Source organism: Takifugu flavidus, chromosome 6 (genome assembly GCF_003711565.1).
Source record: "Takifugu flavidus isolate HTHZ2018 chromosome 6, ASM371156v2, whole genome shotgun sequence".
Taxonomy (NCBI): domain Eukaryota; kingdom Metazoa; phylum Chordata; class Actinopteri; order Tetraodontiformes; family Tetraodontidae; genus Takifugu; species Takifugu flavidus.
Genome location: NC_079525.1, coordinates 1,719,119 through 1,738,931, shown reverse-complemented (window position 1 = coordinate 1,738,931; position 19,813 = coordinate 1,719,119). Strand labels below are relative to the sequence as shown.

Below are 19,813 nucleotides of genomic sequence, written 5' to 3'. Positions count from 1 at the left end.
TACAAGCCTCCTAATTTTAGTATGTTATTTTAGTACTGTGATGTGTTTTCCATCTTGTTAAGATGGTGATTTTCTCTTAGAAAAATAACCTAACTCTTCATATTAATGAAGCCTGAATGGTCAAGGAAAACATGGATTCCTGTTTGATAGGCTAACTCATTAATTGGTCATTGGATTCTCCAGGAATTAAATGAATTTAGGCTTTAAAGATGTTACTAAAACTGGAATAGCCTAATTTAACTCTTTGTCACAGTACAATTATTGATTAAACTCTGTTTACAGGCAGATTGTAGAATAAATTCCCAAAAAATCTTTAAAAAAGAACAATAATATCAAATCTGCATATCTTCTGTTAAGGATTTATCTTTATTTTGGTGTGTTTTTTGTTATTTACCAACTCCTACTGAGTAAGAGTGACCGTAAACACCACCTAATGGCAAAGGCTTTTCACAAATTACAGGTTGATGAGGTGTTGACAGTGACGATGGCCGGGAAATATGATGCGTCTGGGAAAACAGGCAGGATGTGACTGGGAAAGTGAGAGGTGTATAATATAATAACGGGGGTGTAGCCAGATGGTGGGTTTGTGGCATCACCTTGAAGTAAAGGTTGAAATGGGAATGATAAGGAGTCAGGACAAACGTCTTTGGTGTGAGCCACCGTACCTTCAAACATGGATCCGGAACTCAGACTGGGACATTCAATACATCCTACCTCAGGAGTAACCTGACCTAGCGCATCCCAGCAGGCTCCAGGCTTCCTTCCATCGTGACAACAAAAGCGCAGGCGCCCTTTTTTCCCCTTCTACAACAGTATGAAGACCCCGGTGCACCGCACAAGGGGCACGAACCGACAACCCTCGCACGCTCTTCATTCCCGCCGCAGACAGATGACAAAACAGGGCTGACGCCCTCAAACGCGGAGCTACGGCTCAACCTCAATCATACCCTCTGATGATCTCACGCACAGAGAAAACAAAGGAGCCGTCACTTATTTATGACCACTTTATTGTCGTAGGGGAACCACAAGTACTTTAAAAGAAGGTTATACAGCGCTGTACATGTGGGAGCGGCACTGAGACTCGATAGGCGCGTCGTCTCCCGTTAAATACTATTCCTTTAAATGATCTAGAATCTCGTAATGATACAGTGATACAATAAAAGCTTGTGTAACTGGTCCTGCAGCTTTCCTGATATGTCGATATCATTTTTGTTGGGACTGTTATTTCCTTATGTTTGTTTTTTTTTTTTTTCCCAAAAAAAGGAAAATAAAAGTTGTAATCAAAAACCATACGACAGGCAGAAACTGCCAGGCTGTAATCCTGTTTGACTCCCAATTCACTCACACAATAGAGAGAAAGAGAGACAGAGAGAAGGGACGAGGAATTAAAGAGATACACATGTTCTGAAGGCTGGTCCGTGATGGGAATGGGCTCCAGTTTTTGTTTTTTTTTTGGGGGGGGGGGCCTCGGTAGTTGGAGACACAGAAGCACAAAGATATATTTTGTACTTTCCGTAACTCTGACTCAACCTTCGGGCTTCTCAGAGACTCACTTCCATAGCTGCGTGCTCAGAGTCTGGCCGGAACCAGCCGCAGCCCATCCGCCCATGGCTGAGGGAGGCTGACTGAAGGCCATCTGTCCGCCGTTCAGAGTCAGCCCCGACATCTGCTGATTGACCTGAGGATGTCAGAGGGGACCACATTTCAGCACCGCAACAGGGAGACTCAAAACAGCAGAAATTTATTTACCACCCGAAGGAAAAATACCAATATGTGAGCTTCAGGTTCCTCCACGTCTCTACTGGCTTAGACGGGGCTGCGATGTGGCCGTTTTAAAACCAAAATAATAATAGTGTCTCTTTATCTAACCACTAGTGTTCTTCACTAGAACCCCTGGTTCTCTACAGAGGGGAGGGGCTACTCCCTTGCAGCTCAGATGTTAACAGTTCTCTTGATAGTGGACCCATCAACACCCATCCTTGTGAGAGGTTTTTTTGTTCAGTGTTAGCATACCTGACCCATGTTCCACTGAGCCTGCTGGCCAGGCTGCATGGCGTACATTCCCTGAGCGGGCATCATTCCCGCAGGCATCGGGCCGCTCTGCGGTCCCATCATCCTCGGCGCGATGCCCATGACACCCGTGGCTGGTGTGTTTCCCATTAAACCATTAGGCATCGTCATTCCAACCATCATGCCTGGACTGGGCCCCATCATGGCCGCCCCGCTCTGAGCCATCATGGCACCCATGACGGTTGTAGAGGGCATAGCAGCACCCATGCCTGCGAAGGCCTGATAACCTGGGGCGGCCTGGACAGGAAACTGCATCTGGGAGGGGCTCATAAACATGCCAGCTGGAGGAGGGAGGTGACACAGATAATTACAGTTTTAGCCTGTTAATCTGGACAATTCTGAGCTTTATCTGGATGAGAAAAGACTCACCTGGTGCCGCCTGTTGAGGCATGCTGTTGGTTCCATACAAGGACAGGATGGAGTCCTTGGACAGCGGCTTTTTGCCTGTGTCATCAGTTTTATTGGCGCTACTGGTGTCACTGAACAAGTCCAGATCTCCCTGTCCGGACGCTGTGCTGGCCCCGCCTACCGCTTGTGTTGGCGTGGAGACCATGTTACTGGAGCTCACCTGAGAGGAGGACAATGGCCCAGAATACTGATGAAAATACGCCAGAATACTGGATTTCAGTTGTTCTTCCAGGCTGGTTACGATGGTTTATTCATCCACACAAGAAGCGGTACCACCATCGTATATGCGTTTAACACAATCATCAACAAAGTTCCACCTTATTTTTGTGTTTGCATTAAAAAAGTAGGACAATATCGTGTTCATGCATGTTTAAACACGCTGGCACAGCTGCACAAACTGAGAGGTTTTTTCCCTTTTTTGGTTTACCTGAGTAAACTGGGCTGCTGATGTGGACGCTGGGAGGGGGTTGGACACCATGGGGCCGAATATATCCAGGTCATTGTTACTCTGGTTTGTGCTCGTGCTACCATTGTTAGCTGATGCAGCTGTCGGTGCGTCTGTAATGGAAAAACTGGTTAAACTTGCACAAAAGATGCCTGAGGTGCCAGATGAAACGGTCCCGCTAATCTGAACATGTGCTGCCATTGCATTCACTGGTCTGCTGTCCTGTCCTGGATGTCAAAAGACAAAATCAACACCGTTCTGAATCACAAAGAACTTCTACATTACTACTAAAGCTATTTTACTGAAAGAAATCCTTATGATCCATGAATGGACCTGTGAGACAACAGTGAAAATCACCTCACAGGGGGATTCCCATCAACCGACCTGCTTCCTTTAAGCCAGTTTGCTGCCTGTTGTTTTATGTATCTTTGCACAATTTCTGTATTTCATCATCAGGAGCCCCGTGAACAACATTTGGGCTCACTGCAGTTCGAGTAACAGATTTTAAATGACACATTCTAAAAAGAAAAGACACAACACACCCAGGAAACCTGTAATTGAGCATCTTGCCATCATCAATAGTATCCACACTCACCAAGGCTCAGTAGGTTGACGGAGGGTTCTGTAGGTTTAGCCGGGCTAGTTTTTGGAACTGGCCTCGATTCTTCGCTCTTTAAAGGGATCGAAATAAAAAAATATGTATATAGCGCATGAAGGAAGAAAAACTGTATTTGTGAGAAGCTTCTGGCGGAGGAACCTGTGCTCACTTTGCTGTAGGATGAGGCTCTGCTCCCTCTTTCTGTGTCCCGCTCCTTCTTAGCATCCTTTGGCTGGCAAAACAAAAACCGTTAATCTTGTAGACGCTACAGGGCGTCATGAGAGATGAGGTGGTACATACACTGCTCCCGTTGGTCACTTTCTCGCTGTAGTATTTCTTCTTCTCATATTTATCCCTGATGAAGAATTCCACAGCTCTGTGGTCAGAATTAAGGAAGAGGAGGAAGCGTATAAAGCGTAACGCGTGTCAACTCTTTTTTTTTGGGACATGCTAAGGATGAAGGATACTGGTCTGTTTGAGGTCTTCTGAAGGTTTCTGGAAGGTTGGCCTCATAGAGCTTTCTGGCCTTGGTGTTTCCCATATCTTGTATACTCTAAAAAATCCAGAAGAGAGATGGAAAACAGAGCAGAGGGGCCGATAGCATCAACATGGATATATATGAGCCTTACACAGAACAGATCTGGGCCGAGGGGCTGAAACATAGTCATACTTTTGAAACCTCTGTGGCAACTCGCCTTTCTTTTCACATTAAAGACCATTAATATATGTGTCATCATTATTTATTTAAACAGTAAATATAGTTTTCTGTCAAACGTAATGAGCCCAACTGTCATTTAAAAGTAACTTCCTAACATGTGCAGCATGCTAGCAGCCACTCTTAATTTGCATTGTGAGACCTGCAGCAATACAGTAAAATATCATTCCAGCTTTCTTATTTTTATCATTATTATCCATGAAGCATTAGAAACATCATCATTAAGACGACCATGACACTTTTGGGTCGTGACTATAGAGGGTACTATATTTTAAGAAGAAAAGAAAGCTCAGTTTGAATTGAATCCGTGTTTCTGCTTGTTTAACACTTGTTTTGTGTGGTCTAACCAACTGAATGAAAGAGTTTGGGCCACATTATCATAAAAATAAGACCTCAGAATTTTATAAGACTGACTTCTCTTTCATTAAAGGTTCAAAACAGCCAGGATTACTCAATTTTTTCCTACTCATTTATCCATTTAGATCCAAATAGAGACGTAAACAAACGGTACCTGGATTTGTTCTGAGGTCCACTGGTCCAGGTTGACTGACTTTACTCTGGATATATGTACTCCCAGGTTCCTGTGGATGCCCGCGCATCTTATGCAGATAAACACTCCCAGATTCCAGGAAGCCCATCTTGGACCTGCCAACACAAGGAAAAAATGAAATAAAATAAACCACAGATCGTTTTTGATTGTCAACCCTTTCTGCCAGCAGAGAATAAACACGCCGTGAAGTCGCTTAAAAACGGCAAAAGCGAGAACTAACAGTAATAAAACAGGCATTAAGAGACTGATCTGAAGGCTCAGCCACAGGTTGTTGGAGGCTTGCTGCAGCTGAGCGGAAGGCGGCGGTCAAGGAGGGGCGCTGTGTGGAGCTCCAGGGAAGTTAGCCCGCTAGTTAGCCACTTTGTTTAGCTGTGGGGAAGAGCTGTCAGCTGACTGGCCTCAACCAGTTACACACGGGCAGGTTAGCGTAGCTGAGCTACCGCAGATGCTAGGTTATTAGGAAGTGCTCGAGGAAGACGCCGTGGGCGAATTCAGTGAATCTGACGGTGTCGTTGTCGCACCTTTCGCCTCGCAGTCGGCGCAGTACTTGTTGTCCTCCTCTCTCAGCAGTTTGGACAGGATGGCCTGGTGCTGCTCGTTCAGTTTCTGGGCCTTCTCTCTCTCCGATCGGGTCGTCATGGTCGCGCCTTTATCCAGACTTTTTTTAATTGCGAAACAACCAGCCTTAATCAGTGGACAATCAGAAGAAGTTTCAGATAAAAGACCATAATCGGAGGGATAAACGCCGCCGAGTGGAGTATGAAAATACCCGGAACCGGAACCCTCTCTCCGCCTACAGGAATCCGAACGCTGACGCACCGGACGCACCGGATTGGACAGCGGTAGTGACGTCATTTGACGAGTTCGTTGTGAATTAGGAGAGAGAAATTCCCCCCATAATGTATTACAGCAAATAAACAAATAAATGTACCGCAAATGCCCACGTCAAATAATACTAGCTAGCCAACTCGCCATGCCCCGCTTTTAACAGCCTTCTTTTCTGCCTATAGGACACTTCCCAAAGGTTTTCATATAAAAAAAACAATTATTAGTGTACCTTCCTAAAAAGCCAGTTTGTTGGCTTTTATTTGAATATTTTTGGTTTATTAAAAAAAAGCTGATATTCCGGTTTTAAGGTGAGCCATAATGCCATGGATGCGGGGTGTAAGACCAGTAGCATCAACAGTCAGTTTATGTTCTTCCGGTTTAGTGGTGAGAAAGGGCGTTTGGGATTTTATTGTGAAGGAGAGAACAGGAAGTATCTCCGTCGGTGAGTTGGAGGGAGAAAAATAAGCAAGCGACATCCCCTAAAATTAGCATCTGTTCTTTATTTTAAATGAAGCGTAGGTGGTCGTCTTGCCTATTTACAATATCTGAACGGTACTAATAAACAAAGTAGATTCTAACCATTGACAAAATGGGTGAGGGAGGTTTGATTGCGCCATGTATCTGCCTAGACTTGTTACCATGGCCAAACCAAGAGCAACACATGCTCAGTACTTCCGCATTTGCATTAAAACCTCTGAATAATAATAATATTAAACATTTGCACTTCTTCTTTTCTCCCTTCTCACATATTTGCGAATTTATGCGCATCAGCGTGTTTTCACCTAATGCCCAAAAGTCAGACTTATTGTGGTTTAATAAAAACCAGCCCGAACTACTTTAGTATTAGTTTTATCATCGGCTTGCTCTGAATATATGATATTATGTGTTGGTTGTATTTTAATATGATAAATAATAGAGAGAAATAAGCGTTAACAGCAGAAAATTGTCTTCGGTAAGGCAAATGTACTACATTTATCTTTTTATTTTGACTTTTAGCATTTCCATCTGACACATTTTGCGAAACAGACAGATCAGTGGATTTGTATATGATTTTTATATAGATTTGTATCTCTTTAGACGCGGTCGCCAGGCTGCTAATCCTACGGTCACGGTGTGTGTTTTTATGTTGTTTTTTTAAAAAGAATGTGTCAGTATCGAACGTGACTAAAAGAAAATGAAGAGAAGCTGTGTGGACGGGGACGATGGATCATCCCACCGGGATGGTTCTGATGGTCGAAAGAAAGTGAAAAGTGAAGCAGAAGTCGGAGGATTTCCTTTGGATTCGAACGAACCAGAAAGCAGCCCAAACTGCTCAAATGAAAGGCTGCAGTTACGGAGCAGGTACAGGGAGCTCATCGCCACCGTGCAGAGTGAGTCTGGCAGGACAGCTTCTCTCCTCATTGAAAAAGGCTTTGTGACACATCATTGCTAATGCTGTTTTCCTGTCGTGATTCCAGAGAATAGAGAAGATATGCTGAACCCTTCCAACAGCGCCCTCACAGACATTTTAGTAGAAGCCAACGAACTTTTCAAAGATGGTATGTGTGGTAGATTTCAGTCTAAGTTGAGCTGGTTGCAGCGCTCGTTGCTTGTTTTTTTTTAAATACCAATGATAATAAATTGAGGCATATTTTTACACACTAATCCGTTGAATGTTACAACAGTGCCCCCTCGTGGCGATGCCACCACACGGCGGCACACATCGCCCTTGAGGCGCTGATTGGATTAATTCCTGTTGCTATGTGCAAACATCTTGTCAGTCATTAGCTGCACTGAATGGATGATTTTTCCTCGTTCCACACGACTCCTCAGCATGAGCTGGGAGCTTTGTTTCCCCTCCGAAAATTACGGTTTCTATTTTTTAATGAAGTCGCATAGCGGAGCACATTTTGGCATTTACTTAAACAAGATTAGAAGCATTATTTATTCACATGTTTGATCATTTTTACTATCCTATCTGAAAGGAATGACAGATGATACATGATGTGTCTTTGACGCCGTGCAGCCTCCACAGAGCTCTGAGTGTTTCTCTGCAGTTCGGCAGGTCAGAGAAGCCGCTCTGGATGCTCAGCTCCTTGTTGTGGCCACAGACCTTGCAAAGGAGAAAGCAACCCAAATGTGTTCAGGCAGTGATTTTGACCCCAACATCTTTGCGGAACACCTTGTAAGTGAATACACCGTGCATGCACTTTCATTGCATGCATTTGTATCATCTGTAAAAGGGAAACCAGATCAACGACGGCATATCAAAGAAGTGCGGTTGACATTTTTTTTCCCAAAAAGAACAGGATCTGAGAGAGGGTTGACTTTCTGAAACCATCCCCACTCTGATATTTAACACGGCTGAGTGGAAGCAGCGTTGTAGAATGTGTCCATATCCAGCATCTGTGTCCAGCATTTGCAGATGTCCTGTGAGATGTGCTTCTCTTCTCCGCGGACAGCTGTCCTTCATGGGTCTCAACCGACTAGGAGACAGAGGGGACGAGCAGCAGGACGGACGGGTAGTTGATGGTTACCTGTCGCTGGCTGCTTGGCAACGGCTGGCCAGGAGAGCAGAATGCTGCTTCAGGACAGCGCCCTCTTTTCATTTCATGTGAGTCTCTGTATGCCAGCAAATCTTAACTGAGGTAAATTATCTATGGTTACACACGCACACACACACTCCTGTGGTTAATTTCATTAGGAATGGTGCTTTCCATGCGAAGCCACCTCCTCCTAAGCCAAGGATGCAACAGGAAAGGAAGGATCCCAGCAAGGAGGTCATTGAAATTAAACCAATTCAGGTAAACAGGGAGAATAATTAATGATCTTTGAGACTCTGCAAATACATTGATGTTTGTGGTATTTTCCTCACAGATTTCACTTCTTCAGTCTTTATTATTACAACACTCTCATCATATTTTCTGATTAGGTGAAGCATTCTGTCATTTACTGCAGTGTTTTGGCTCCTGGTGCACTAATTTGCTTGATGTGAAGGCTAATTTGAATATTTTGTCTAGTTACACGACCATTACATTGTTTTTAAAAAATATATAAATTCATGTTTACATCTTGAACTTGCTTGTGTTTATCTTTTGTACTACCTGAAGAAATTAGAGGGCTCTCATCAGGAGGCAACAGAGACAGAGGTGGAGAGGATCCTGGGTTACCTTCAGTGTTACTACAGAGACGAGCGTGAGTTTAAAGTCAACTGTTGTCGTTACTTTGGGGTCGTTTCATGATTCCTAATTAAGCCCCTCTGCCTCTACCGCTACCAGCAACCTCCCCGATATCATATTATGAGTTTGTCATTGACCCCAACTCGTTCTCCCGGACCATAGAGAACATTTTCCACACCTCCTTCTTGATTAGGGTGAGTTGAAGCGCACTCATCACTGCCCTCTAGTGACGGGGGAGGAAATGACACCCGCCTTTGTGTTTCAGGACGGGTTTGCTCGGATATACCCGGACGATTCCAATCTGCCTTGTATAGGTGAGAGGGCATAACAGCGCACATCAAAAATGCCTGGAACATATTTCGGTAAAATTTATTGCAGTGCTGAATGTTTTTATGTCTCAGAACCTACAGAGGTGCGAGCTATGGAAGATGGAGACTTGTCCAACAGGAAGCAGTGCATCATCTCGTTATCCCCAAAGACATGGAAGGTTTGGACGTTTTAATTAGTTTTTCTTTTTCAAGGGGACTGGGCTAATTAGAATTGTATTTTTCTCTTTTCAGGAGCTCATAGATGCCTTTGAGATTAAAAACGCAATGATTCAACCTCCAAACGAGCAAAACTCTTGATGGATTCTGACTTTGGTCGCTGAAACCAACAGTCGTTTTTGGTGTGTGGTCATTTTCGTCTCCTCTTAAGTTCAAGTCGAAATAACAAAGAACACGTTTTACGTTTGCAAGGCTTCTTCTGCTGTTAAAGTGACAAAAATGTTGGAAGTTTTGACAAATTAGAAGAGGAGACTGGCACGTTCTGTTTTTAAGGCCCCCCAACATTGTTTGTATGGGACAGTAATATTATTAAAGCATTAATCTCTGGAACAGTCTGCCCTACATCATCGGTGGCATTTGTTAGTGGATGCAGTCGGTCTTCTTGCCTGAAGGCAAAAAAAAGAAATGTTGAAAAAAAATGGATGTAATTCCTGTGTGAAAATGTTTTGGTTTCATTACTAAAATAGTACAAGACGAAGGAAACAACAACAAGTCTGTTGGGGGCAATGATTTTCTTCCTCCCACTGTTCCTGGAGATGCTCCAACACCCTTCTCCTACTGGTCTGGGCTTTTTAAAGGGACACACACCCTCCGATCTCCTCAGTCTGCTCATGCAGGCACGATACAGAGCTGCCATTGTTTTTGGGTAGTTTTCAAAGAGTTCAGGGTCTAGTTTCTCATACAGTTTTGCTGCCATGGTTTAAAAACTGCATGTGTGTGACAGCTGTGCCAGAGGGAATGATCCTTAGTGAGTTTATTAGGAATTGTGGGACTGAAACTGGGACTGACTCCTAATGGTGCAGTTCTGCAGAGGGCTGGAACACATGATGGGGAGGTGCACTGGAACCTCACTCTGCCAGGTAAGGAGAGGGGAGGGACAATCCTTGATCTCCATTTTTTGGGCTACTTTTGAATATTCTCTTATGTCAGTGAATACCAGAATATCATTATTGTAATAATTGATATTGTAATAAAGGCTCGAGCTGCCTGTTGTAAAGTTCTGTGCTGTTTTAGCACAACTCCTCTTCTAAAGCCTTTTTCTCTGGCTTTTGTTGATGTCATTTATCATCTGCAACACCAATGTAATCGATAATTATTGATTTTTTGGACCATTCCTCCGGGATCTTGCTCTGTAGATGTCCAATTTTATTTTCAAAAGAGTGACTTTTCTGAGACCCTCCATCTACAGGAGAACCTCAGCGTATTCCCAGAACACGTGAAACGGCCAGGGTTCCTTTAAATGGATGATGGGGAGCAACAGAAGCGGAATATGGATTTTTTCCTCTGAAAATTAGCATCGTTTTTGTGCGACTGCTAAAACGGTCACATTAACTGTTAGATTGGTGAATTGTTTCTGTAATACATTGTATTAAAATTGTTTTTGTGAGTTATATTGCATATAATCATTATTTAGAAACCATTTAACTGATTCACTTTTTGATACAAACACATAGGTCTTTCTTTAAAAAAATACATATACATGTATTTAAATGGAATGTTTAATAGAGTAGAACTCAAAAATTCTGCTTTCAGGTTTCAAGGTTGTGATTAAACAGTTACAAGAACTGTTAAATGCAACTTTTAAAAAAATTAGAAGAAATGAAACATCAATTCTAACCCAAGTGGTGGGATAAAAAGACTCCAGAAGAGACAAAACACCCAGGTGAGATATTTAGAGCAAGTCGACATGATGCAGGTTCCGGTACATTTGTTTCGGTGTGGAGAAGTTTTTCAATAACCACCATTGTTAACCTTTGATTGGAAAAAGGTTATAATAAGTTTTTAATAATAGCAGAGGACAAATCTTACACAGTGACCTTTCAGAATCTTTTAAATATGAACAAGCTTCAATCGTGAACTCCTATTAAACATTTCTAAACTTTAAACATCCTCCTACTTACTAACTGTTTAACCCGTTTGTTCGGATACAACATATATACAGCGTCTCACATCCACCTATCGTAAACGGACCCTAAAAGCAGCAGGAGTTCGCGCTGGTCCAGTTTGATGCTGGAATGAGCGACGCAACCGCCGTCTTAGCAAAAGGTTTCCAGGCGGATCTTGAAGTTGTTCTCCTGGTGTCTCACTGCGATGCCATAGCGAAGGAGCATCTCCACATACGGGGGCCAGAAGGTGTTGTCTATCGTCACGTAAGGGTCGTGTGGCGTTTCCAAGACCTTGTTCATGAGTTGCTGAAGGGAAAGAGAAGCACATTTTTGAAAAAAAGATGCAAAAAGTCCAAAAGTCGTCCTTTAGAAAACAATGCTCATGCAGTTGGACCCACCTCGAGAATTTCGCCAAGTGAAATCAAGTCTTCCTCCGGCTCTGTGGAAGCATTCTGAAAACAGAAACATTGACAGAACACTGTCTGTGGCAGACAACAGGCAGCAAACACATTCCAGGCACCTTTGTCTTCTTGTAGCCACTGGCTCCATTTTGAGGGTGAGGGATGTGCTTCTCCAGTATGTCCCCCAAACAGTCCATCAGGCTCTCCTCGTATGCCTTCATTTTCTCGATTTTCATCTTGGTGTCCTTCAACACACTTGGAAAGCAGAAGAATAAAAAGGCTATTTTAATTATTTTCACTCTCCGTTCATGTGTTTTGCTGCCCTCTAGCGGAGACACCGCTGACTGTCAGGAATTTGTATGTCCATCACCACTTAAAAATACTTTTAATAAAACTGTTTTTGTGGTACAGTGAACAAAGGAGAGAAGAAGAAGAAATGTAAGGGGAATAAGTATGGCACCTCTGCTCTGACAACTTCTCTTTTTCCATTTTTAGGCGTTCGACGTGGTTCATCGCGGCGCTCAGCACCTGCGTCTTATCCTCCAGCCACTTCTCTTCACTAAAAAAAGACCACAGCTCAAGTCACTGCAATCATTTTCTTTATAGCTTCTATTACACAAACTATGCTAAGCCATTTTATAGTCTCAGTCACGTCATATGAATGTAATTTAAATCAATATCTCACGTTTTGAGTAATCAGTGCAGCTTAGTTTGTGGGCAATGTTGCAAAAAGTTACCTACCACACTTTGGTTTCTCTGAGTTTGTCTCTTTTGGCTTCGGAGCAAGAGAAAACCATCTCAAGTTCAGAGCACAACTTCAGCATCTACGATGAATCAGAGTAAAACCAATTGAGGCCAGAACAATGAACTTAGACAAGGAGAATCTATGAAGCAGGGCTTCAACGCACCTCTGCTTTACCGGCTCGTAGTAAGACTTCTGAATTTTCTGCCAGCACTGGATGTGTCAAAAAAAACATGTTGATGGGGGAAAAAATAATACCCCAAATATGATAAAGAACTTTTTAAAATGTGTGGAAGTGCTGCAATATTCTGGAATTATAACTCACGCGGCCTACAGGCAACTTTAAGCACAGATCTCTTAATCTGTTCTGCCGATTTGAACTATTCATATTTCAATGTTTGGGAAACAAGAGGTGTGTGAAGAGGAGCTTACGTTCCGGCTCTGTGGACAGCCACTGCTTCAGCTCGGCTTCTGTTGCAATCAGCCGGTTTACCGACTTGAAATGGAGAGTGAAGATGCACATGTCAGCAGAACCACAAAAAATAACAGAAAAAGGAGCGACACGAAGGCACGGGCCTTTCACAACAAATGTGCTCAATTTAACAGAACTTGGCTGCAAAAATACATCAGTTTGGTTTCACCGTTTGACTACTTTTCAAAGCTTGACATCTACATTTTGAAGAACATGGTGATGGCTCTTCCCCAATACCTGTATGTTTGTTCCAAAATACCTTTGGTGTGTAGTTAATTACTGATATGTGCCAAAGTAGCATTTCTGGACTAATTCGTCTTATATAATCTTACACGAGCCTTTGCAACACAAATCCAAGCCTGAAGCTGCAATGTTCATCTTCCTCTGACTACTACACAACGTACAAATAGGAATCCTACCTGTTCTTGTGGACTATCGCTGAAATCGGACTCGCACAGAATAATCTCATTCTGAAGCTGCAACACAGAGAAAGTCCAGGTTTGCACCACCTCGTAGCTTTGCTGTGGTTTCCATTCTGCCTTTACCTTCTCCAGCTGAGCAAACTGCTGCTCACACAGGTCCATCAGTTCACCCTGAGCGGCCCCAGACAGCTGTGTTGGAGCCAGGCCGCCGAGCACCTCTTCGGTCTAAAAACACACATATAAAAAGACAAACACACACTGTTATTCAATCGAATAGCTCCTGATGCTAAAGCATATTTAGCATTAGCCTACAATGACAGACTGACGGGAACTTGTAGCAGGCTATTTTATTAACATATGCGCAATGAATGAATAAATTTACGTTTGGAATTACCATTATAGATGTTTTTTCTTTGTTTTATTCCACTACGACTGTTTGCGACTGTTTCAAAATACCGCCAATAATGATGACGTCAGCAATGCGACGGGTGTTGATGAACACAACTACTGCGCAACCTCTGCGCAGCTTTGCGCAGTAGTTGCGTTGCTGTAGTTGCATGAGCAGTAAATTCTTTACATTAACGTAAATAATTATTCTGCTGCGAAATGTTTGAATACACACATCCCGGCTTCTTTCATCTACCATTTGTCTAGATCATTGCTGCATATTTAGTTGTCGGATACAATCACATTTTAATGTTTGATAACTGACATTAAAATTTAAGCACATCTTTTAAAAAAAAAAAAACAGTGCAAATTTAATTAATCGGTCATGATATTTGCACATTCTAAAATATTCTATGAATATTCTGTTATTCATGACTTATTAACCTCCATAGTTGAAACAACAACATCAATTTTATTAAAACACATCGTGTATAAAGTGCCGCAAGACGGTGACACAAACCCCAGCTTCATTTCTTTTCAAAATCTGTTTCATCGTAATTATTATTTTTCCATTTTGCACAACAGTTCCCCGCAAGTATGATATTTACCAGCAGAGGGCAGAATTGTCCTCAACAGCTGACTGGAGTTCCAACATCTGCATTTCCTGTTCAATTTCCCCCCTTTCCTCTTTTGCCTCTGTCGTGTCCATAACTACTCGATTTCCATTTTCATTGGAAAACATGAATAAATCTACTATGATTTCTCCTTCTTAATTACATAATTTAATCGCGATGGTCATAGCCTCACTTCTATTTTCTTTCTCCAGACCCCTGGCTTAAATACGACTTGTGATAAACAAGCACACGTTATTAAAGTTTTTTGTTGGATGTAATTTACGTGTATCTTTCATTGTGGCATGAAGGGTCAAGTCGTCTCTGCAGCGACGTTTTACCTCATCTGGTGCAGATGCGTCTCAGAAGACACCCCGTGAATTGGCAAATCTCAGATTTTACGAAATCTCCTGCATTTTGGGGTAATCAACTAGAATTTGATTAATATGCAAATTTCCGAATAAACTGTTCAATTAGAGTCCTCAGAACGGCCTAATTAATCAACAGTTAAAGGAAATTAATACATACATCAATTCTGTCAGGAACATGCTTAGTTCAATCGTCCGTAAAATTGAAGTTTGAAGTATTAACTGTCTCCACAGGAAGGCCATGATTAAAATTCTACCACTTAGGAAATCACGACTGCTTCTACCGATAACTACTAACACCACTACCAATAACAAAGATAATACTAATAATATTGTCTATTTTTCCTATGTGCCACTGTAAAGGTGTAAATAAGAGGAGAGACAGAGAGAGACAGACACAGAGAGAGAGAAAGAGAGAGAGAGAGAGAGAGAGAGAGAGAGAGAGAGAGAGAGAGGGAGAGGGAGAGTACTAGGGGACTATGAAATTGGAGAGGACGGTACGATTGTTTCAGTAAGGACTCATGCATCAAACTTCAATTTTCCGGACGATTGAAGTAGTGATTTTTTTCTTCCCCCATCCTGAATTGAAATACTGAAATACACTTAAGACCTCAGGATTAATTACCACCAAGTGGTCTCGCAGACTGTTGTATTACTTATCTCAGACAAGCTCTCATAAAATACAGCCTGGACTGTCTTAACTCTCTCCCCTTTCATAAACATCCTCCGTCCAGACTGCAGAAGGTGCACACAACCGTTTCTTTCGTACATTAAAATACCGAACTTTATATTTCCACTTTCTTGACGCCACAAATATCAAAACTTTTCATATATTATATAAAGTAGATTATATTTTGCACATCCTGCACTGCGCAATGAACATTTAAATGTAAGAGATTTTTTTTGGAATCAGGAACAACAATGTCAACATAATTAACTATTATTCCGCTGTAACTCAGCCTTCAATGATCTCTTGTAAAACTTAATAAGATTCTAAGCAACACTGAGCGAAAGTGTTTGGGTGTAATTTGGACTAATTTTGCCGCTGAAGAGCCGCAGCATCTCCAGTCATATTAAAAAGGTCTATAAAGTTCTTCAGTTTGTCGGGAATAAATGGCAGAGAACGGAAAAGAAAGCAAACACTATAAAACGAGAGTGAAAGAGGACAGGGCTACTTATCATTTCACCAACAAAGAGAGTTAAACTGGAGGCAGTCTATTGAATCCTTTTTTTCTCTCCTGGACACTCTCTCTTTCTCACATCACCATGTTTTCAGCTTCATTAAACTCTTTAAAGTCAACAGAAATAAAGAAGTTGAAAAAAGAAAAAAAAAGGAAGGGGGCGAAAAACAAACAAAGGATTTTCTAACCACTTTGGCATAAATGTCACAGTCCAAGCTTTTTATGCCTGTAAAAAAAAAAAAGAAGAATTTAAAGAAAAAAATGCATTTCTTGTTTAGAAAACGATCTTGGACAGAAGTCAAACATATTCCAGGGCTAAAAAGCGCAGAGACAAGCAGCGCACAAAAAGGGAACAGTTTCATTGTAATTCATTGACTTGTTCAAAACGCCAGGCAAAGAAAAGGGCCAGACATTAATGGCCGCAGATGCCCTCATGAAGGCACAGTCTATGTAGGCATTATGGGCTTTGTTCGCACTCACTTAAACTGTTTAAAAGGAGGGTTAACTCAATCCATCAAATTGTCTAAAATTGTGAGGAAATTTCAAAAACCATATGGCCTCCAAACGTTTGCGTCCTTTTTGTGCGGCGGGACACACTTGTCTCAGTATTGCTGCCTGCGGGGGAGCGGCCCTGCTCTTTTGTGCCTCGTCCCATCAGGGAACGCCGCTCATTTGTCCCCACTTTTCATGCTTTACGCTCAAAATTACGGCCCAGTCCCGCAGAACAAAAAAAGCTCTATAAAGGCTTGGAGAAACTGGCCCAAAACTTTGTGTTTTTGTGGCATCCTCGCCTTTTTTCCCCGGCACCAGATTTGTGTTTCTCACATAAATTTTTCGCCACAAATGGAAGAACACGTCTGAGGGTCAATAAGCCACGACACGCATTTAGGAGGTAAAAGGAGATGTGAAATTCCGGGCAACGAAATGTTTGGAGCATCCACAGGAGAAAAGGACACAAAAGGACAAAATAGTGCAGTATAATAACTCTAAATAGGTTCCCTTTCCATTGGTCTACACGCTCATGTTTGGCAACAAGAGACCCTTTAAATGTTTTCCCTCTTTTGTTCGCCCAGGAGAAAAAGAACAGTTCGATCTATTATATTCACAATATAAAAAAGTCCGGAAATTAATACAAGAATTACAGCATAAAAAGCCTATTCAGGAAAAAAAGCCATTTTATTCCCATTGTAGCCTATATACATTACAGTCTGTGCATTGGTTTTCAAATAATGTCCTGATTTTAGAAAGGCACTTACAGGTGTACAAACATAACAAAATGTATAATTGTAAAATTATTTTTATCCAAACAATAAAGCGAAAAAGGAGCAGATTTCTCGTCAAAACCACCGGTGTTCTTATGTCTCGCATCGTGTGAAGACTCCCAAAAAACTGTCCGAGTTTTCCTTTCCTTTCCCATCACGTCATCATCATCACCATCATCTGCATCATCATCATCGTCATCATCATCATCATCATCATCATCATCATCATCGTCACAATATATGAACTGGAGTCACAGTCTGATGAGGAAGCGGAGCGGCGTCAAAGTGGCACGATAGCGATTTTGACTCACAGAAAACACAAGCACACAAATAAGGAATCAATTAAATTAATAAAAGAGGTAAAAAAAATAAATATATAATGATCACAAAGCAAATCATGCATTTACATGCAAACAAATTCAAAACGGGAGCGCTTTCATCGTGATGCGTGAGGGTACGGGCCTCACATAAAGCGATGGAAACAGGTGTGTGTGTGTGTGTGTGTGTGCGTGTGTGTGTGTGTGTGTGCGTGCGTGCGTGCGTGCGTGCGTGCGTGCGTGCGCGACTCCGTAAATCAAAAATAAGTTATTCGTGTCATTTTCCAACGTATTGCTTTGATTGCAACAGTTTGCTAATGAATCAACTGTAAAATGCCGCTGCATATTTCAGTGTCCATGCTTCACTATGGTCTATCTGCGCCGATATAAAAGTCATACATTTTGGTACACGTTCTCAGATATGCGTTACAATATAAGCAGTAAGTTACAAGTCCTCGAGAGAGGAGTTCTCCAGCCTGCGGCCGCACGCTGCGCCATCAGTCATCCACATCAATCTCCACGTCCTCGTCCTCCGAGCACTCTTTGCTCGTTGTGTGGTCCGAGAATGGAGACAGCGGTGACGACCGCAGTTTCTGCGCGAGCTCGTGGTCGTGCTGGCCGCCTCGCGCCGGGGACTCACCCCGCGGGTGACCCAGCGTGCCGTTGGCGCATTTCTCCAGGTCCGCCAGCTTGGCGAGCTTGTCCAAAGGAACCTGGCCGATGGCCTTGGCCGACTCCACGTCGGCCTTCATCTCCTCCAGGTCCCTTTTTAGCTTGGCCCTGCGGTTCTGAAACCATGTGATAACCTGCGCGTTCGTCAGGCCCAGCTGCTGAGCGATCTGATCCCGGTCGGCTGGCGACAAATATTTCTGGTACAGAAAACGCTTCTCCAACTCGTAAATTTGGTGATTGGTGAAGGCGGTTCGAGACTTTCGACGCTTCTTCGGCGTGCTTCTCTGGCCGAACAGAGTCATCCCGTCACGACCTGTGAGGTAGAAACAGAAGCGAGGTGAAAACCACCGCATTCACCGTGTGCGTAAAAGTGGCCCTGACGCGAAAAATCCTAATAATAATAAAAGCGGCACGAGAAGTGAAACGACAAAGCCCTCAAGCTTATGTGAGGACATGTAATTACAAGTGTATTACACTGGCACCACTGGGAAATACTGGGCAGATACGAGGCTCTATTATTAAAGAAACGCACCAGTCGCTCATTCAAGAGAAGACAAGAACACCATCACACACTGTCTAAACTTGAAAGAAAAGCGTGTGCACGAGCAAACGTGTCCGCTCTGTGATTATTTAACATCGCACTTAATACATTGAACTCTCGTTGCGAAATATAATTGTGGATAGGGGGGAAAAAATCAGAATTTCTAGGCCAAGAAAATGGTTTGTGTTGTATTTTTGGCAGCAGAAACGCACCTTCAGCAGCCTGTAAAACGCTGACTTCCAGCCCTTTGAAGGTCTTGCTGGCCAATTCCTCCAGCGCGCAGAGCGGGGAGGTCTGGGTGAGCAGAGCCCGGCTGGACAGAGGGATGCTGGTCGGACGGTGCTTCTCCGAGGACGAAATTAGATGAGCCGTGCCGCAAATGGCGTAACTTCGTTTCACAGATGGTTTGTTCAAGATGTCCTCGATACTGAAGGGGGTCAGCGGCTTGTTGGAGTTGGCGGGAGGCGGCAGTTGGTCCAGTGGGCTTCGCCTCCTGGTCTCTACTGCATCACATTTGGCCACTTCTTTGGATGTCATCATTGGTTGTGCGCAGAGTCTATGCAGGGTAGAAATATTCAGTCGTGTACAGAGCGGGACTGCCGAGAGGAAAAAGTCACATAACAGGTACGATTTGGGGGGAATGGACGATATGACGAAGAAAAGAATGTTATTCCAAAAAAGGATGCGTTCAAAGTGCCGATCCTCGGGAGCAGCGAGTCCGCAGAGTGAGATGCCTCCCCGAAAATGGCGAAATCCGAAGAGTTGACGAATACTAACAAGTTATCATTGATTGGTAGGTAATCAATTATCTCCAGTGGCACTTTCACCCTCTTGCCTTTCACTCTTTGAGTATGTTGCAGTCCAGTGCGGGGCTTTTTGCGACTGGGGGTGTCCCATTAATTAGGACGCATGACTGGAAGGAGGAGGAGCCCCGCGGAATTATAATGCTTTGTGCTCTTATCATCTTTGGTCTAATTTAGTCGTGTGGTGAGATACCAGAATAGGTATATGGGCTAAATGGCTGGAAGCAGAGAAAGAGAGAGAGAGAGAGGGAGAGGGAGGGTGGAAGAGAGAGAGATCAGAGGAATATTTAAGTGTTATATGCGTAAAACTTCAGTCTCAGCAGGACTCGTTTATTTGAAAGTATTTGGATTATCCGGGTGTTTGTAAAAGACGACTCAGGTGTTATATTAGATGTCAGACAGTCAGACGGATGTTTTCCTCGACCCAAAGC

General features: G+C 43.0%; 4 protein-coding genes across 6 annotated transcripts; 1 reads left to right on the top strand and 3 right to left on the bottom strand.

Moving 5' to 3' along the window:
• Positions 1-990: 990 nt before the first annotated feature.
• On the bottom strand, positions 991-5,614 carry LOC130528093 (stromal membrane-associated protein 1-like). The gene is made up of 10 exons (XM_057037070.1): positions 5,308-5,614; positions 4,748-4,881; positions 3,989-4,074; positions 3,822-3,897; positions 3,691-3,753; positions 3,519-3,594; positions 2,906-3,036; positions 2,440-2,638; positions 2,014-2,351; positions 991-1,678 (listed from the first exon to the last, which is right to left on the bottom strand). Exons 1-10 carry the CDS (start codon positions 5,423-5,425, stop codon positions 1,550-1,552), a joined length of 1,350 nt encoding a protein of 449 aa, XP_056893050.1. The 5' UTR covers positions 5,426-5,614; the 3' UTR covers positions 991-1,549.
• A 1,158-nt stretch (positions 5,615-6,772) lies between these two features.
• nsmce4a (NSE4 homolog A, SMC5-SMC6 complex component) lies at positions 6,773-10,708 on the top strand. 2 transcript variants are annotated; one of them, XM_057037069.1, is made up of 11 exons: positions 6,773-6,984; positions 7,072-7,152; positions 7,651-7,778; positions 8,056-8,207; positions 8,298-8,397; positions 8,704-8,788; positions 8,872-8,966; positions 9,038-9,086; positions 9,174-9,259; positions 9,333-9,439; positions 9,785-10,708. In XM_057037069.1, exons 1-10 carry the CDS (start codon positions 6,789-6,791, stop codon positions 9,396-9,398), a joined length of 1,038 nt encoding a protein of 345 aa, XP_056893049.1. In that variant the 5' UTR covers positions 6,773-6,788; the 3' UTR covers positions 9,399-9,439; positions 9,785-10,708. The 2 variants fall into 2 exon arrangements, with proteins under 2 accessions (XP_056893049.1, XP_056893048.1); XM_057037068.1 differs by having other exon boundaries at positions 9,333-10,708.
• A 362-nt stretch (positions 10,709-11,070) lies between these two features.
• cenpk (centromere protein K) lies at positions 11,071-13,745 on the bottom strand. Of its 2 annotated transcripts, XM_057037067.1 has the most exons (10): positions 13,635-13,744; positions 13,364-13,465; positions 13,238-13,294; positions 12,779-12,842; positions 12,513-12,559; positions 12,346-12,428; positions 12,065-12,163; positions 11,724-11,859; positions 11,602-11,655; positions 11,071-11,509 (listed from the first exon to the last, which is right to left on the bottom strand). In XM_057037067.1, exons 1-10 carry the CDS (start codon positions 13,635-13,637, stop codon positions 11,354-11,356), a joined length of 801 nt encoding a protein of 266 aa, XP_056893047.1. In that variant the 5' UTR covers positions 13,638-13,744; the 3' UTR covers positions 11,071-11,353. The 2 variants fall into 2 exon arrangements, with proteins under 2 accessions (XP_056893047.1, XP_056893046.1); XM_057037066.1 differs by having other exon boundaries at positions 13,238-13,465; positions 13,635-13,745.
• A 2,290-nt stretch (positions 13,746-16,035) lies between these two features.
• lbx1b (ladybird homeobox 1b) lies at positions 16,036-19,464 on the bottom strand. Its single transcript, XM_057037065.1, has 2 exons — positions 18,792-19,464; positions 16,036-18,351 (listed from the first exon to the last, which is right to left on the bottom strand). The coding sequence occupies exons 1-2, from the start codon at positions 19,117-19,119 to the stop codon at positions 17,864-17,866; spliced, it is 816 nt and encodes a 271-aa protein (XP_056893045.1). The 5' UTR covers positions 19,120-19,464; the 3' UTR covers positions 16,036-17,863.
• Between the last annotated feature and the right edge of the window lie 349 nt (positions 19,465-19,813).

Excerpts from the sequence above, each read along its gene's own strand:
- LOC130528093 (XM_057037070.1), bottom strand. The coding sequence starts at position 5,425 with ATGACGACCCGATCGGAGAGAGAGAAGGCCCAGAAACTGAACGAGCAG. Across the intron at positions 4,075-4,747 it reads GGACCTCAGAACAAATCCAG|AGTATACAAGATATGGGAAA; the intron begins GTACCGTTTGTT and ends TGGATTTTTTAG. Across the intron at positions 3,754-3,821 it reads AAGTGACCAACGGGAGCAGT|CCAAAGGATGCTAAGAAGGA; the intron begins GTATGTACCACC and ends TTGTTTTGCCAG.
- nsmce4a (XM_057037069.1), top strand. The coding sequence starts at position 6,789 with ATGAAGAGAAGCTGTGTGGACGGGGACGATGGATCATCCCACCGGGAT. Across the intron at positions 7,779-8,055 it reads ACATCTTTGCGGAACACCTT|CTGTCCTTCATGGGTCTCAA; the intron begins GTAAGTGAATAC and ends CTCCGCGGACAG. Across the intron at positions 8,967-9,037 it reads ACACCTCCTTCTTGATTAGG|GACGGGTTTGCTCGGATATA; the intron begins GTGAGTTGAAGC and ends TTTGTGTTTCAG.
- cenpk (XM_057037066.1), bottom strand. Across the intron at positions 12,429-12,512 it reads TACGAGCCGGTAAAGCAGAG|ATGCTGAAGTTGTGCTCTGA; the intron begins GTGCGTTGAAGC and ends GATTCATCGTAG. Across the intron at positions 12,164-12,345 it reads CTCAGAGAAACCAAAGTGTG|TGAAGAGAAGTGGCTGGAGG; the intron begins GTAGGTAACTTT and ends GTCTTTTTTTAG.
- lbx1b (XM_057037065.1), bottom strand. The coding sequence starts at position 19,119 with ATGATGACATCCAAAGAAGTGGCCAAATGTGATGCAGTAGAGACCAGG. Across the intron at positions 18,352-18,791 it reads CGTTTTACAGGCTGCTGAAG|GTCGTGACGGGATGACTCTG; the intron begins GTGCGTTTCTGC and ends TCTACCTCACAG.